At 43.0% G+C, this 16,762-nt stretch overlaps 2 protein-coding genes across 15 annotated transcripts in view; one reads left to right on the forward strand and one right to left on the reverse strand.

The window, feature by feature from the left end:
• Window positions 1–11,048, forward strand: part of NUMB (NUMB endocytic adaptor protein) — a 102,307-nt gene extending 91,259 nt beyond the window's left edge. For 6 of the 14 annotated variants that reach the window (XM_051620337.1, XM_051620335.1, XM_051620334.1 and 3 more), the window contains 6 exons: window positions 156–296; window positions 1,798–1,999; window positions 4,151–4,453; window positions 6,246–6,395; window positions 7,215–7,358; window positions 9,069–11,048. In XM_051620337.1, coding sequence (XP_051476297.1) covers window positions 156–296; window positions 1,798–1,999; window positions 4,151–4,453; window positions 6,246–6,395; window positions 7,215–7,358; window positions 9,069–9,787 — 1,659 coding nt within the window. In that variant the 3' untranslated portion in view covers window positions 9,788–11,048. The remainder of the gene's footprint in view (window positions 1–155; window positions 297–1,797; window positions 2,000–4,150; window positions 4,454–6,245; window positions 6,396–7,214; window positions 7,359–9,068) is intronic. The other 8 variants (XM_051620343.1, XM_051620345.1, XM_051620346.1 and 5 more) reach the window with 4 other exon arrangements.
• Window positions 11,049–12,549: 1,501 nt separating this feature from the next.
• PAPLN (papilin, proteoglycan like sulfated glycoprotein) overlaps window positions 12,550–16,762 on the reverse strand; it is a 54,638-nt gene continuing 50,425 nt past the window's right edge. Inside the window, exons 26-28 of the mRNA XM_051621918.1 lie at window positions 16,559–16,667; window positions 15,063–15,238; window positions 12,550–14,507 (exon numbers count right to left, since the gene is read on the reverse strand). Of these exons, the coding sequence (XP_051477878.1) occupies window positions 14,332–14,507; window positions 15,063–15,238; window positions 16,559–16,667 (461 nt within the window). The 3' untranslated portion in view covers window positions 12,550–14,331. The remainder of the gene's footprint in view (window positions 14,508–15,062; window positions 15,239–16,558; window positions 16,668–16,762) is intronic.

Genomic DNA, 16,762 nt, shown 5'->3' on the forward strand with positions numbered 1-16,762 from the left:
AATTGATTGACAGATAATTATAGCCACATCAGGCCGCATCTTCTTTTTAGTATAACTTGTCTGCTTGCAGTTAACACTGAAAATTACCTGTTCAAGTGTTTTTCCATATTTCTTCACATTTATTTTATTGCGGGGGGGCATTTTTTTCCCTCTAGGATCTTATAGTTGATCAGACAATAGAGAAGGTTTCTTTCTGCGCACCAGACAGGAACTTTGACCGGGCATTCTCGTACATCTGTCGCGACGGCACGACGAGACGCTGGATATGCCACTGCTTTATGGCCGTAAAGGACACGGTAAGGGTAACACAGAGTGTATCCAACTCTTCTAGCTTTTAGCTGGGTACTCAGAAAAATTAACTACCCAGCATACTGCAACATGGTTTTGACTTCAGCTAAAATATTAGTCCTTGAAAATCGTTGTAGTTCAAATTCTTTGTAGCTGAATTATTTGCCATCCCTCTGTGGTGGTGTCTTGTGGAGAGAAGCAGTGCCCAGCATGTGTATAAATGGAATGCAGTCAGCCTCAGACATCTCTAGCAGAAGGGAACTACTCTTCTAAAAATAGAAGATATTCTCATCCGAAAATGTATACAGCCAAAAACTGAAACAGCGATGACAGTTTTTCCAGGATAAAATCATAGTGAGACAAGATACGAATGCAGCTTCTTGTATGTGAATGTTGTCTTGCATGGAAGGTCATCTGAATGTTAAGGGATGGAGCTAAACTGAATTAAATTAGTATGTTGTTTGCTTCTAAGAGATTAAGATTTTTCAGTAGAAGGTTTTACAAGTGAGTTATCCCTGTCAGTCTCTTGCTGTGTAGACTTAAGTTATTTAACTTCTTGATCTGGCCTTTTCCAATTTCTGCTTTTTGTTGGATCCTGCCTATATTATACAAAGTGCTTGAAACCTCATGCAAGTTTATTGCGTGTACTCTACATAGTTGCATGTTCAGAGCCAATTGTACTTGACAATTTATCATTTTTCTTTAAAGAGAAACAATGAAGTCAAACATTCCCAGTTAAACTTTTGTTAGAGCTGGAGCATTTCTATTTTCCTCTGTGAATAACAGGTCAATTCACTTACTGATTATAATAGATGAGTTGAGCTACTGGTAGGAACAGTGCCTCTGACTCAACTGTAGCTGCTCTGTCAGCTCGATTGCTGGGACTTCCTCCGACTTGAATTTCCTTTCCTTATTGCAGTTATTGGACAGTGGATCCTTTTGACCTTACTGGTTAATTATGGAAGTGCTTTTCAGAAGGCACTCAGTACTAACTTGTGCATTTGGTCAGAGCCATTAAGAGGTGTAAGTAGTCACCACTGTGCTTTTAATTTTCACGCTTGCACACAACGATAGTGTCTCCCTGAGCCCTCTGTGAACTTCCTCCATCTAAGAATAAGCACTTATCTGTCCTTCAGGACTTAGACCTGCTTAAGATGGCTTCACAAGAGTTTCTTTGTGCACAAATGTATCCAGAGGCAAGGGATCGGTGCAGGCACGTTATCGCACTAGCATCTCAGTAGCAGTTGAACTAACCAGATTATCTGACAATCTCTTTCATTTCTGGGTGGCCTTCTTGAACACAGCTTGTGCGTTAGGAGTTGGGAGCCTTTATACGCCAGGTTTAATTTTGGAGCAATACAAAAGGTGGCCAATTACAGTAGTTCTTTTTCATGCCTTAATTCACTAACCTGTCTTCCTGTTGTGAAGGCAGGTTATCGCTTTGCAACGCTTGAAGCACATGTATGTTTCTGTTCCTGTTACCCTATGATGCAATGTTGTCTTGTACAGGGGGAGAGGCTGAGTCATGCCGTGGGCTGTGCATTTGCAGCGTGCCTGGAGCGAAAGCAGAAGCGGGAGAAGGAGTGTGGAGTGACTGCCACCTTTGATGCCAGCAGAACAACATTCACTAGAGAGGGGTCATTCAGGGTCGCTACAGCTACTGAACAAGCAGAGAGAGAGGAAATTATGAGACAGATGCCGGATGCTAAAGGTATGGGGTGCAACTTAAACAATCATCTGTAGCAAGGAAAACCAGCACGGAGGTGAATTGGAGCCTGAGCAGGGACTGAGGCTTAACTTAATTGCAGCATTCCCTATCTTGAACCTTATGTACAAATCATATTCCCAGACACTTTTCGCTTCACAGGATGAAAAGTGCTCCCAGATTCACTCGTAGTGTGTTTTCCCACATCTCCTCTAGAAAAAGTACAAGTGTCTTCCTATGTGAAAGCTGTTCCTGCTTTTTGCCAGCCTGCTGTATGGCAGAGAACACCGTAGGCACCATACTAAAAGGCCCTGTTAGAAAAATGTTATGAAGTAATCCTTTTTGTAGTGTCAAGCTTATTATAAATGAACAGAAAATTATATGCATTTTTCTTAGAAAATAATGTATTTTTATTTTGATTCTTAAGGCAGGTTACAAAGCTTACGTATAGAATTATATTGCATGAGGGAAGAATGGACCAGTCCCAGTGTGCTTTCTATAAAACCCAAACCAAAACAGCCCTCTCCCATAAAACACAAACTGTTGCACTTTTAATTATAATCAAAACTAGTAACTAACTGATGGAGAGGAGTTAGTGTTTACTTCTTAGCCATTCAAAACATCAATTAGAGTGTTCTGAAACTCAAGTGAAAGTAGAACTTTTTAGTCTAGTTTTATTTCAAGTAGTGGAGTTCTACAGCTAACAAAAATAAATATTATAAATAATGTTCATAGCCCTCTTTACAGTGCAATTGAACATTTGTTTCAGAGGGTCCCACAGCAAGTTTTATGCTGCCATTCAACTACAAAACTTTAATCTTCGTTTACATCATCCATCTGCTTGTTCCCATAAGTTAGTGTTTGAATGTGCTAAATGAAGCTTAAACATAAGGCCTTTGTTACTTGAGGGCATGAGTCAAAGTCTTGACTCAATGAAGGTGTGTGAAATCCTTTCCAAGAAAGACTGATTAGGAAAGTTTCACTTGAACGAGCAGCTGCAACTCATGGGTACTGAAGCTTGCAAGACAACATAATTAGTTCCTCCTACCATTCCAGCTCCTCAGAAATCTCTAGTGTGACTTCTCTCTTTACCAGACTTTTATTCTGTTGATATGTCAACAAAAGGAATTGTTGGGTTTTTTTTCCTAAAACATTTGGAAAGCAATATAGGAAACAGAGTTCATACCAGGATAGTGATATTTTCCCTTCTCCTGCTGTGTTGATGAGCTGTGTTTATTTTCCCCAAAGCAAATTCACTTACAGCATTCATGAAAGAGAGTTATCCTAGAGAATCCTATTGCTATTCTAATCATGTGTCATTATTTAAACCAGGCTTAATCCTACATTTCTACCATTAGGCCTGGCTGACAGAAGCATTGTGTTGCTATGAAAAACCCTGCAAAATGAAGCAGCCAACTTAAAGTTGCAGGAGCTTCCAGTGCAACTTACTAGTGATTGGGTGGTAATATTACAGCTAAATTCAATTAAAGTGGCTCAGGAACTCACTGTAAATGTGGCTGGTGTTAGCAAGCCCTGTCAGCTCAGAGGCTGAATCTCCCAGCACACTTCCATCTATTCCAGCTGCAGCCTGAGCACTGAATGCAGCCCAACCTGTTCAGTGCTGCTGCTGCCTCTGGCCTGCTGAACCTTGTGCGGTGTATTTGGCTGTTTCTGCAGGGCTAGAAGGGTGCCTATTAAAATAAGGTCCTAGAGCTGGGTGCTATTCCCTGCTGCTGCTGAGCTATGCCACCCAAAGTCACTTAGTACAGTTGGTAGTAATATTTTGGCCATAGTTCTGTGTGAGGCAAAGTCAAGGTCTCAAACTCACAATACGCTTTTCAGTCTTAACCATAAATCAGTTGCAAGTATGTCTAGAGCTGTGGTCTCAGAAATAGCTAAAGGATACATATATAAGGCCATCATTTCAATGAAGTAGCTAGTCTCAGTAAGCTTTGTGCTGGAGACTGGATGTGTGCAAAGTGACATGGTGAAGGCAAGGAATACGGAAATTATTTTTCTGTTGTATTAGAAACTAATTTGGAGGAGTACTAGTTATGCAAATTCCTGCAAGTTCTCTTTTCAAAACAAACAGGAGTAGGGGCAAGCAGTTGAATACTACTTTGCTTTGCTCTCCTAACCTCACCCTATTTCCTCCAGCAGTTGAAACAGAAGTGAAAACAGTAGCACCAGGTGCTGCACCAAACAATACTGCTCCCTCTTCTGGCTCACCAACCTCTCCTACTGCTGAAGTTGCGGCCTCTCTGGATAAAGAAACGACCAATCCCCATGCTATTCCACGGAGGCATGCCCCTATAGAACAGCTTGCCAGGCAAGGGTCTTTCAGGGGCTTCCCTGCCCTTAGCCAAAAGATGTCTCCTTTCAAACGCCAGTTGTCTTTGCGAATAAATGAGCTGCCTTCAACAGTGCAAAGGAAGACTGATTTCCCCATGAAAAATGCAGGTAAAACCAAATGGTTCTAGTGAAACATTGTCTTAAATTGCCTGTTTCTCCTTTCCTTCTCGGTTGCTTCAAATAACTCCTTATCTTCTAGTAAATCCTTCTTCCTGCCTCACGTGGATAATTTCTTACGAACAAACATTAGCATGTCAGAAAACTGCTTTGGGAATAGGCAAGGATTTCAAATGCAATATCCACATGCAGAAGACAAACAGTTCTAATCCCTATCTGAAATACTGGAGCACATGCTGAAGTGCTCCAGGAATGGGTGTTGTTGAATTAATAGGTGCTGGCTCTTCCCTCTGAGTCACTGGACCAGTTCCTCCACTTAATGCCAGGGCATCTTGAGAGACAGATCTCTTCAAGGCTTTAACCACTTCTCATGGGATCATGTGATGCTTTTCTACAGTCTGTCCTTCTGCCTGTCTGAATTCTTCTTTTTGGGAGCAATGAATTGGCTTTTCATCTTCCATTAAGGGAAACTTTACTGTTCAGGTGGCACGGTTGGCTGTATTGGTAATGTGTGGTACAGTTTTCACATGATGGTAGTAGGGTTTTCTAAAATCATCCCAACATAAACACCTGGGTTGCTCAGTACCTTGCTTAATGTCCTTGAATCCCCTTAGCTAGGTTATCCTGCAGGCCAGCTGTACCCTTACTTGGCAACAGAGCTAGTATTACGATTCTAAGCTTTAAAATAAAAAATTACTGTGTAAAAGACAAAATCAACAAAAATAACTAGTCTGACTTCTCTTACAATCCTTATTTGGTGACCTGTGCTTTAAGACCAGCAATGGGTTTTTCAGTTTTACCGGACTAGAGCACTGCTCACTAGTGATGCTCACTGAGCACACTACCACCTGGGGTTTTCATGAGGCAGAGCATTCCTGATGCATGTTCCCGTGCACACGGCTGCCAGTGCTGCTTCCCATCACACCACGTGGGCTGTATTGGAATATCCCTCCAAGAATCAATTTGTGGGCATGCCTCCCCTGAGTTTTAGATATGGTGCATGACATCTTATGGGTTTTGTACTATTTGTGCTTAATTATGCCTGCTGATGTCAGTACTGTGCAGTGAAGTACTGATGATCAGTACTTTTGAAAAGCAGTGCAATTAGTAATAATGACAACATCTGGTAAGTTGACAGTTTCACTCCAGATGTTGCTTTATCCGCATTACGCTGATACTTGGTTTAAAATTGGGTGTCCGGTTTATTTGAGTATTCAGCTTTTGCTTTTCATACATCTACCACAGGAGCTAGGGATTTCAGCTGCTGCAGAACTGGAGCAATCAACATCCTAACTCTAGCCATAATTTGCTCCTGTGTGTCACTGTCAGCGTGTTTAAACTTCATCTAGTGAACCTGGAAGTATGTTGTTGGAACACTTAAATCTCTCATAAGTGTTTTCATTTCACAAAATGCCAAATCTTGGTGCCAAATCCTTGGTATGTTTAGCATTTTAATACTGAAAGATTTAGATCTCCACTAACGCTATAGAAGCCCCTTTTATTTTCTGAAATGAACATCAACACAGAGAAGCAGCAATAACTGACTAAATCTGGATCACTGATCTCCTTACCCTCTCGACTTAGTCACAAAATACACTAACGTCGTGTTCTATTTCAGGTTAGGTCTTCAATACTAATTTTTTAAAAAAGCTGTCATGCGCATCAGTAGCAGGAAAATTTAGGACATAAGGGAGCTCATTGTATTTCAGTTTCACATTGGTATTCTTAAATTGTTTCTGTATCCTTTAAACTTCCGGTTTAATTAATTTTGTTTACGTTTTAGTCCCTGAGGTAGAAGGGGAGACAGACAGCATTAGTGCCCTGTGCTCTCAGATCACCAGTGCTTTCAGCGCACCGTCAGAGGATCCTTTCTCTTCAGCCCCCATGACAAAGCCAGTGACAGTAGTCGCACCACAGTCTCCTGCCTTTCAAGGTTTGTGATTGCGTGCTGTGGTCATGCTGGATGAGGCTTGAATGCACACATCGTGTTTCTTTCCAGTAACACATGGTCTTGATTTCTTGTGCAAGTCCTATTATCAGTATTGTGGGGAAACTCATCCTGCTCTATTCATCTTGTCTGTTTAGTTTTACTGTGGTTTTGTTTTTAACAAAAGTTCATGCACCTACCACACGATAGTTACCTGTGAAAGGGACTGAGATAACAGCTACTTTAACCTTCCTCCTTCTGAACTGTGAAAACCTTCCCAACTGTGTGTCAAAGGAATAAATCCCACAAGGGAAGAGAGCTGGTGCCACCACATGATTACTGTTTTTCACACACTTAGATAAGTTGTGGAGAGAGGCCAACTACAGAACTTGCAGCAGCCACTGATCTTCATTTCACTGATATGCTTTTATACAAGTTGTGTGAAAAAAAAGAACCTCTTCTTGGTTAAATGTAGCTATTGTTACTTTGAATCTCAAATTTGTTCTTTTTAATCTAAAATTAATCATACTGTAACTTCTGGTGAGCCATATCTCCTCTTTATAAAAACTAAAAATGTAACACGAGTTTGTCATTAGTCTCATCAAATACATAAAACCCACCGTTAACAGGCATGGGCTGGGTGAAATGGCATTTACTGGCTTTGCTGACTGTCAGTCCCATTTGGCTAATTTACACAAACTGCTGTCATGTGGAAGTGTCTGAGATCATTGTATGTTGATAGATATGACCTGGCCCACTAATATTCCTGTCACGTGCATGCCTTGCATGAATTAATTGCCCTGATGTTGTCTGCTCCCATTTTAGTTAATGGCACTGCCTCTGCCTTCTGTGTGCTTGCTGCTAAACCATCCCAGGCTGCTGTAGTGCCCACAGCTATGCCCGTTCGTGAAACCAATCCCTGGGCTCATGCTCCTGCTGCTAATACTGGAGCTGCAGCCATGGTCGCTGGTAAGACTGGAAGTAGGTCCCAGTGCATTGCTATGAGAACTTGGATCAAAAGCATAATTGAGCCCTTGAGACAATTGTCAATGCCACTTAATGGCAAGTGGAAGGAACAGTAACAAAAGCCGGAAGTAGTAGCCCTTGCAGGAGTGGATGGAGGGAAGCGATGAACTCACGGGTGCTGGGTTCTATGAGCCAGACTGATTCTTACTTTGGCAGCATTTTAGAAAATCCAATGCTTACAAAGGAAATAATGAAATAGTGTGTGTTTGGGAATGAAGGGGAAACAATCTGTGTGTACCCAAAGCTGTTTCTTTTGGGTTCTTTCTGCTAGCGTACATAAGGAGAGATGAAGTTGGTTGCTTAAAGGCTTTAGAGGTTCATTGCTTCCCCTTAGTCTGTTCCTCCAGTCCTTGTCTGTAGTTAAATACAATGTAAGTTGGTACTTTAAATGGCTCTCACCCATGTGGACATGTGCTAGAAGGCTACAGTCAAACAAACATAATTTCCTTGGTGTAAGCTCAACTTGAAAAGAAAAGCTTTGCTAATGAAATAGTAGGTTCTACTTGGCCTTATAAGACTACCAGACCCATTTTCACTAAGTCTTTCCCCAGAAGAGAGAGTCCATAAGCTCCATCTCCAGCAATTCCCACTGCAAAAACAACAACAAACTGATCTTTAGATGTAGTTTAACTAGATCAGGCTGACTGAAGACTACTGAGCAGTAATGGTTTTCACTACTCCAAAACACAAATGGTTGCTTTTCTCATCACACTGGAAACTTGGCAAGGCCCTATGGGAGGGAAAGAAAGTTTGAACTGTAGGGAGAAGGAAAACCAGAATACAGCTGGTGGGAGATAGTTTTGAAACTGTAGGAGGATTGGAAATTATGTTGGTTTTTAATTTATTTTTTTAATTATTTTTTTTTAATCATAGAAGATACATGAGTTAAAATCAGAGCTCGTTTTACAGAATTAAAGTCTAAAAAGCTATGTGTTGAACATTGCAAAAGAATTTGAGAGGTTAACAGCCTGAGTTGTACCTGAAAAGAGTAAGGGAAGCATGAGTGGAGATGCAGGAAGAATATAAAGGAGTCATAGTAAGTACAGTTAACATTTAATATAGTAATTTGATTAAATGTATTGCCTTAAATGTTGATGTTTATCATAGTGAGTGCTCACACTTCAGTGCCTATGGGGCAGATAAATGAATGTTGTCTTGAACTTCCAGTGCCGTTATGTTACTGTCCTTTTGAGGGTAAAACCTTGATTTAGGAAACAGAGCAGAAGAGTCTCATAAACAGGTTCTTAATAGCTTTGTGTTCTAACAGTTCTCCAGTCCTGAGCTGTATGTTCAAAACCTGATGCTCCCCAGTTAGAGGAATTGGTGGTTATGGACTGGGTTGTTGCCACTAAATCATGAGTGCAGGCAGCAGCTCTCCTGCATAGCCTGAAGTTTCAGCAGTCTGCCATGAAGCAAAATAAATAATTCTGCATTTTAGGGAAGGAGCTCTTCTCTAGCCCTTATTGACCAATGTCTTTCTATAACAGAAAAGTACAGTGGATGCACAAAGATGCTTCCAGTGTTGGTAGCAGTCTTTCAGCCTTGAAGGGAGGAAGGTGGCCTGTTCTTTTGTACATCCTCCAGCCTTTCTAACTGATAAAAAAGGGTGAGGAGTGGAAATATTGGTGACTTTCCCCGTGCTTTCCTTCCCAGGCACTGAATGGAGCAGCACCTCCTCAGGTGCGGCCTCACCGAGTCTCTTACAAGGAAATCACAGACGTACTCCCTCAGAGGCAGACCGCTGGTTGGAAGAGGTCTCAAAGACTGTCAGAGCCCAACAGCAGCCAACCCCAACCCCAGCCCCAGCCCCACAGCCACAGCCACTACTACAGCCTCCTGCAGCAGCTTCCCAGTCAGCACCAGCCTTCCCAGTCAGCACCTTCATTGCGCCTCAGCCCGTGCCGGTGGGTGTGGTACCACCCATGCAGCCAGCATTCATTCCAGCTCAGCCCTATGCTGTACCCAATGGGATGACCTATCCAGCCCCAAGCGTACCTGTGGTTGGAATCACCCCTTCCCAGATGGTCGCCAATGTCTTTGGTACAGCGAGCCACGCTCCAGCAGCCCATCCGCATCAGTCGCCCAGCCTGGTCAAGCAGCAGACCTTCCCCCAGTACGAGGGCAGCAGCGCTGCAGGCAGCCCCTTCTTCAGCCCCCCGGCCCAGCACAACGGCTCGGCAGCCTTCAACGGGGTCGAGGGGGGCAAATGGGCAGCAGAGGACAAGCAGGGGCAGCCCCCCGCCGCCCCACAGGTAGACCCGTTTGAAGCACAGTGGGCAGCCCTGGAGAGCAAGGCGAAGCAGCGCACTAATCCCTCCCCAACTAACCCCTTCTCAAGTGATTTACAGAAGACATTTGAGATTGAACTTTAAGCAGTACTGTTGTGGGGGGGGAGGGTGGATAAATTGTACATTAGGGTAGAGGGATAAAGGGAGCAGAGGGGACTGTTTCTGATCAGTTTGCTTTGATAATCCCAAAAGTCCCTTCAAACTAAAATGGGTTAGAAAGAGGGAGCAATTATGGGGAGGATATAAGCATACAGAGAATTTTATGTGCAGTTCTTAAAAGGAATTCTGGAGCCACCCCAGTCTGCATTCCCTCCTCACTTGGAAAGCTGGAAGTCAAAGAGCGTAAAGAAAGGCACCCAGTCCCAAAGCCTGTTCTGCAGAAACACCAGTTATCTCACAGAAAGGAAGGCAGATTTTGTACTTACGTCCTGCTGATGCCCTGCGAGTCCTGGACATTCCCACTCCAGGGAACAAAAAGGGTGGGGTGGGGGGTGGATATGGGTGGAAGATTGTCACCTACTTAGCAAAAGCTAGGTTTGTGGGAAAAGTTGAGCTTCCATTTTGAGTAACAAAGTGAATATTATATGTAAAGAATAAAGTAAAGCCAAAATCTTTATTTTTATGCATTTAGAATATTTTAAATAGTTGGATATTAAAAGCTGTATGAGTTGTAAGTAATCTTGCCAAAGGTTAAAAAAAAAGGGGGGGGTTGGATGTAAGAAATTGTACATAAGATTGATTTATCTCTGATTCTTATTGTAAGTAATATTGGGGGGGGGGGGTGGGGGGGTGGAAAAAGGGGCTCTAGCTTGTTCTTGTATCTGTTCATTGTAAGTAGCATATTGCAACAACAATCACAACCAGTATGTCATTATAATGTAGTTTTAAATAAAGAAAATCAAAGAACAGTATTGTCATGGTTTGAAAACCATGGGGAAAATTTACTGGTTTTTATTGGAATCGAGCTACATATTATATATAGTATGTTTTTTTTCCTTTCATGTATTGCTGCAGTTTCTTTATCTTAATCAATTGGTTCTAACACTACTGTGACAATTTACTGTAATCATATCTACATCCAGGGGCTACCTGGGAAACCATTTTATGTTTGTCTGTCAGTAGATCTTAGACATTTTTTACCTTTGTTTTTATTTTTTTCCTACTGATTTGTGAAACCTTGTGGATGAGGCTGCAGCTGGTCCAGGTTCTGCCTCTGGTGACTTGTGAAAACCATCTCATTTTAACTTTACTTTTAAACTTTGGCCTTACAAGCAAATGTAAGTTATATATATTTGTACTGATGATTTATAATCTGCTTTAACAGAAATAAATGTTGGTGGTAGAAGCACTGTCTGTGAAAGCTTTACTTCCTACCCTCATTCAGTTTTCAGCATTTGCCCTTTTGGGTATCCTTTGTGTTACTAGGTGAGTGTAGATGAGCCCTGCTTGCCAACCTAGAAGCTTAATCGTGGTATCTTAACACCTCTCATTTGGTATGCCATGTTAGGTTACCTTCAACTTTAAGACTGAACTTGCAGATAAACTTCTGACCCATAACTCTCTAAAGTGGAGGGCTTTGCTGAGAACAGCTTCTGGGTTTGCATCACCCTATTTTCTGACACTATTTAGATGAAGACTTCTTACGTGTGCCGTGTCAGTTTAGCCACAAGGGAAAGTCAGACTGCTGTAGCCTGAAGGAGAAGAAATCCTTCCTTTGTTTGGCCCTAGCATTTGAGTTTGCCAGCAGGTTTCATTTCCAGGCAAGTACAGTCAGTCTCACAGTTGCACAGTCTAGAAAACTGGGACTTTTTTTATTTACAGCTTCTTACCTGTTTGCAGTATACAATTAATAGTAAGGACCAACACTCCCTATGGCGTTTGAGGTGGCAGCAATGCTTTTCTCAGCTTTCAGAAAGCAAGCAAGCAAGCATTTGTAGACATTGATAATAGAAAAGAAAGCAAGTTACAGCTTATTCCCAAATCAGAAAAGTAAACATTCAGCTAGGCAGTATAGTGGTACCACATAGAGGGAAAAGCTTAGCTTGCCAAATAGAAGAAATGTAAAAAGACCCCTTATTTAACTATTACAGTGATGGCATTTAGTTGAAGCAGTGAACTGCTTGCCCTCCACTACCGACCTTACTACTGTGGTTGTGCTGCTAAAGGAGGTCAGAGTAAACACTACCTAAATCAAAGCACCATCAATGTTAAAGTCCTGCCCATCAGCTGACAGGTGGCTTTTACAGCCCTCATGAGTCTTGAGAAAGCACTCCCTGGCCACATCTTGTAAAACCATAGATCTTAAAGCTGACTACACAGAACATTTAAATACCCTAAAGATAGAGCCTCTGACATAGTAGAAAATGATTATTGTAGACTCTGACTGCTTGTTCTAAAACAAAAGGGTCTGATACCACCACAACCAACTTCTAATTGTGCTCCTGAGCAGGTCCACAGACCTTGACTACCACAAACCTGCCACATGTGAACTGAGAGGGCTTCAGTAAGGCTGAAATTTATGTAATTTGTGATTAGTCCCAGGCTGCAAAAGGCAAAATCATACCACATGCTAAAATACTAAAAATATCCTATACACACACAGCCAAAGGCTGAAATGTTAAATGACCAGTTAGGTACAACCACAGGTAAAAGTTCTCAGGACCATACTAATAATACCTGCTTCAAACCTTACACTGTAAATCCTACCATGAATTGCAGCAGAGGACATTTTTCCCTACTAATCAAATGAAGGGGTTTTAACTGCAAAATAAGTATTTTTGTCTTTTTTTAGCAAGCAGTATCTATCAGACCATAAAAAGACCCACCCCCCCCCCCCAACTAGCTGTCACCTCTCACTCCTTTACTGGGCTGTTGCTAGACTTTCAGTTTGTTCACATCTTAAAGCATCCTGAAGCCATACTTGTGCTAGACAGAGTGCAACCATTAGGTTAGCAAGTCTTATTTTTAGATGCAGCTGAATTGATTTACTGGATTTACAGTCCAAATCAGGTTTAGGCTGTCAAGCCTGAGGATTTACCCCTATTACTGCTGCCCTGAGTACCAAGTCTGGACTGAAGGAGAGTGATATGAGCACAGTCCTGAATTAGCTGCCTACCTTAGAAGCCTTAAAGTAATAAAAGTGGGAGAAAAATAAGAAGGAAAAAAAAAAAGCCAAACCTCCATACCTCCCAAACAAAACATCAACACTACATTCCAGTCTACTAGTGTATAGCTACATCTACGTAAATAATAAATGGGTGATGGTGCTAATTAATACAATTAATGCATCCAAGTCTTGGCAGAGAGTTTGGAATGAGGAAGAGGGTGACTGTTAGGACTGATGCTAGAGTAAAATAATACTATGGCAGCTATAAAAAAATGCTTTTGCTCAGAAATAGTTCCATTTCGAGATGCTGAAGACACCCAAGGGCCTTTCCTGGTTTAACAACTCAGAATAAAACCTCACCTCTCCACACATGCCCCTTAATGCCCGAGACATTCTTTCTTCAGAGCCTCACATGCATGCTCACTGCCACTCTTAGTTTTGAAATGAAGGAGGCATTTCAGCTGTAGCTGCTCTGCCTCTGGCAGCCTTCACTTGTCAGTCCACAGCAGCCACAGGCCACATGCAGAGCCAGGCTCTCCTGGACTCAGAGCAGGTCACTGGGAGGTTTATTCTGGCAAGTCAAATGCCCCGAAGCATATTTCTATGTGTATATTATTCACCTCCCCAAGCTGAAAATTAGCACAGCGCTGCTACCAACCCCAGCTTTTCAATAAATTGAACAGCACAGTTCTAGACCAGAAAAAAAACCAAAATCTGAGCCTTCCTAAAGCAAGGGCTATGTAAACTGCAGCACCTCAGAACAGGTAACAGTGTTGGTATATTCATCTAAGTTATCCCTAACACTGAGGAAGAGCTGAAAGTATTTTATGTCTTCCAAAGCTTTCTGTGAAACATTGCTTCAGCATGTCACTCCAAAGCTGATTGCAGTCAAGTAGAAACCAAACTGACCCAACTAGAAATTTGTCTATCATCTACGGGAATAAAACAGCTACAGTAACATGACACTACAGCTGCATCTCTCCACCTAGTAATCTCACAAGACCAGAACACTATTTTTATATGCATCAAGCTGTTTCTCCTTCACATTCAGATGGAAAGTGCTGCCCAGGATTATAAGTGTTCATTGCTTTGTAGTGCTTTGGTTAAGACAGTTCAGACCCATCTTCAAACACCTCAGAGGTGATTTTTTTTTTTATAAGAGCACTTCTTTCTTGCATTTGTAAGAAAAATTAGTCTCTCCCTCTATCATGCTGGTTATGTACAGTCTCTAGAGTCACCGCATCCCTGCGCCAGCTTGTTCTGTGAATGGCAGCAACTACGCTTAAGCGAAGAGATGGATTAGGTACAGCAAGGGGGGTGGAAAATAAGTTTGCAATAAACTTGAGGGTAGTGGGTCTCCCACCTTCAGTTACACCCACTACCTCCTGTTCAATTCATCCTTTTGAGCTTTCCAGCAGGGCAAAGCTCCCAGTAAACCGTTTCACACAGTAAAAGGACAGAGCTCAGCCTTCCAGTCTTGCAATCCGTCACGTGTCCTTTGGTGTGGCCATGGAGGTGTCCCTCACCCCCGGTGGCGAGGAGGGCCAGCCCGCGGCTGGTAGCGAGAGCAGCTGGCACAGCAGAAGCTGAAGTAGTACTCATTGCCACAGAGCTGGGCCTGCAGGATCAGGTCACAGTTGGCCAGGTGTGGTTGGTCCACGCACTCTCTGCTCAGGTCCACAACGTGATTCGCGGTAGCTGCAGCCAAGCAAAAGGTGAAGCAGCTGTAAATACACTGCCAGGGCTTAGCGTCAGGTTCAGTTTCCCTCCCAAAAGGCACAGCAGCTTCCTGCTTTCTCCACCCTGCTGGTTTTAAGGGGATTGTTCTAAATTTAGCCCAAAATCAAAGATGAGAGAGAAACTGACACCTCTGGTGAGATACAGGAGGAGAATGTAGCTCATGAGGAGACACCACTCTACACACTGTGTAAAGCCAGCTGGATGGTGTTCAGAGTCCAAACTCAAATCTTGGCACCAACTATTTGATCAACTAACCATGTCATTTTGGCCTCAGGAAGTTAACTAGGCTTCCAGCACCCTGACGTGGGGGGCATGTAGGGGAGTGGGGAGCATTTCCACCTGCTTTTCTGCCCAAGGAAAGCAGGATTCCTCAGGTAACACCACTCAGGGGCTCCTGCTGCTCCCCAAAGCCCCAGGTTGGCAGTGGGTGGGCACCTGCAACGAGCAGACTTATAATAGCAGTGGAGAGGCAGGGACTCTGCTGGGAGAAGGGGGAGGACAGGTTCTACTCACTGCTAGGGCTGCTCCTCAGCACTTTCACCTCTGTGTTGGCACTGACAGAGTTGCTGCTGCTGTAGGCACTGCAAGTGTAGGATCCCTCGTCAGCCTCTTGAACGTTACTTATGATCAGGCTCCCATCCTGGGACAGCTGAATGTGGTGGCCATCTGCCCGCATGGGGACTCCGTTCCTGTAGTGAAAACCATTTTGTAATACTGTTCCCACCCATGGGGGCTCTTTCTGCTCTTCAGGAACTGATGCTCTGTGAAAGGGGTGATCTTTTACAAATATGGCAGGAAGGAAGGAAGAAGAAATCTTTGCCACAACCTGGCTCTACTATTGGGTAGTAACACAAGCCTGAGTGCATTTGCATCTGTTAGTCCACCATCTGTGTGGGAGGTGTGTGCTCTGTATGAAGACATTGCCCTTTCTGCTATTACACATTTTTGAGGTTTGAGTGACTCAGAAAACCCAAGGTGCCTTTCCCGCTCTCCAGGTCGTGGTCTGGCAGCATTTGTTTGGCTGGCATTGAGAGCAGTGTATACTGCTTGAGGAACATATGGGGTAGTGAGCAATGCACCCTATTCCCTCTCCCTTAAAAGTTTAAAGAGAAACGTTTAAAATACCAGCAAGATTGTATCTGTTCTGTTCCTCCTGGAATATTCCATGCCCAACAGGAAAACTGCCCAAATTATAAACTCCTAGTTACCAAGGAAATGAAATTTGTTTCACTGAAAAGGGTTTCATTCACACTGTGAAACTTGCATCATTTTGTCGACTCAAATACCAAACTCACATATGGAAGAAAAGCTCTCTTTGTGAGATGGCTGACTCCAGTCCTACCCCTTGGAATAGGGGGATTTAAACAAGTACCAACCCACCCCTCTGGGTCCTTTGCCAGAATAGTCTAGAACAGAACAGATTATTTTCAAATAGGGAAAAAAAACCCCACCAAACACTTGCACAAATTCAGACTTTCACTGTAGAGTATCTAGAGGAGAGGACACAGCTTCTTCTTTGCCTTTATTAAAACACTTCACTGTCAAGTGGGAGCAAAGGAGAATTTAAAGGGAGACAACTGTCACAGCAGGAAGCTGGGAGAAGAGTTGCTGTCATTGCAGGGGCTAAAATGTTAGCCAGGGCTAGGCAGACAGAAGTTGATAAAGACCAACTAATGGTTTGACTCTGATTACACATTTTAGGTTTTACTATTCTAGTGTCACTACCTTTCCAGCATGGCACCATTTTGAATTCCATGAAATCTCAGCTTAACATCTGCTCTCCTTCTCACATGGCTGGAACATGAAATTGGTGACCACTACATCTCACAGAGATCTTGCCCAGGATTTTTGGGTAACAGCAAACTTGTTTTGGAAAGGGTACATGATGCTAGTTGAGGCTGAGAACTGTGAGTCTCTCTCTTACCTGTCAGGCATCCTGCATTATTATTTGGAGGGTGAGGGGCTTCAGGAAGAGAAGACAAGAGAAGTTCTGTCTCACTTTTGCTCACCTTGACCACCTTATATTCACATTGTTGCCAGTCACTCTACAATGAAGCTGAGCAGTCCCTCCTTCAGGTACCGTGACACTTGGCAGAAGCCCAGTGATCCTCAGCTCTCCTAGACCACAAGGGAAACAATCACTAGCAGGAAGACAATGCCAAGCTGCCCCTGGTAGCAGGAACATTCCCTCACAGGAAAACTCCCAGGCATGC

This window comes from Apus apus, chromosome 5 (genome assembly GCF_020740795.1).
Source record: "Apus apus isolate bApuApu2 chromosome 5, bApuApu2.pri.cur, whole genome shotgun sequence".
NCBI classification, from domain to species: Eukaryota; Metazoa; Chordata; class Aves; order Apodiformes; family Apodidae; genus Apus; species Apus apus.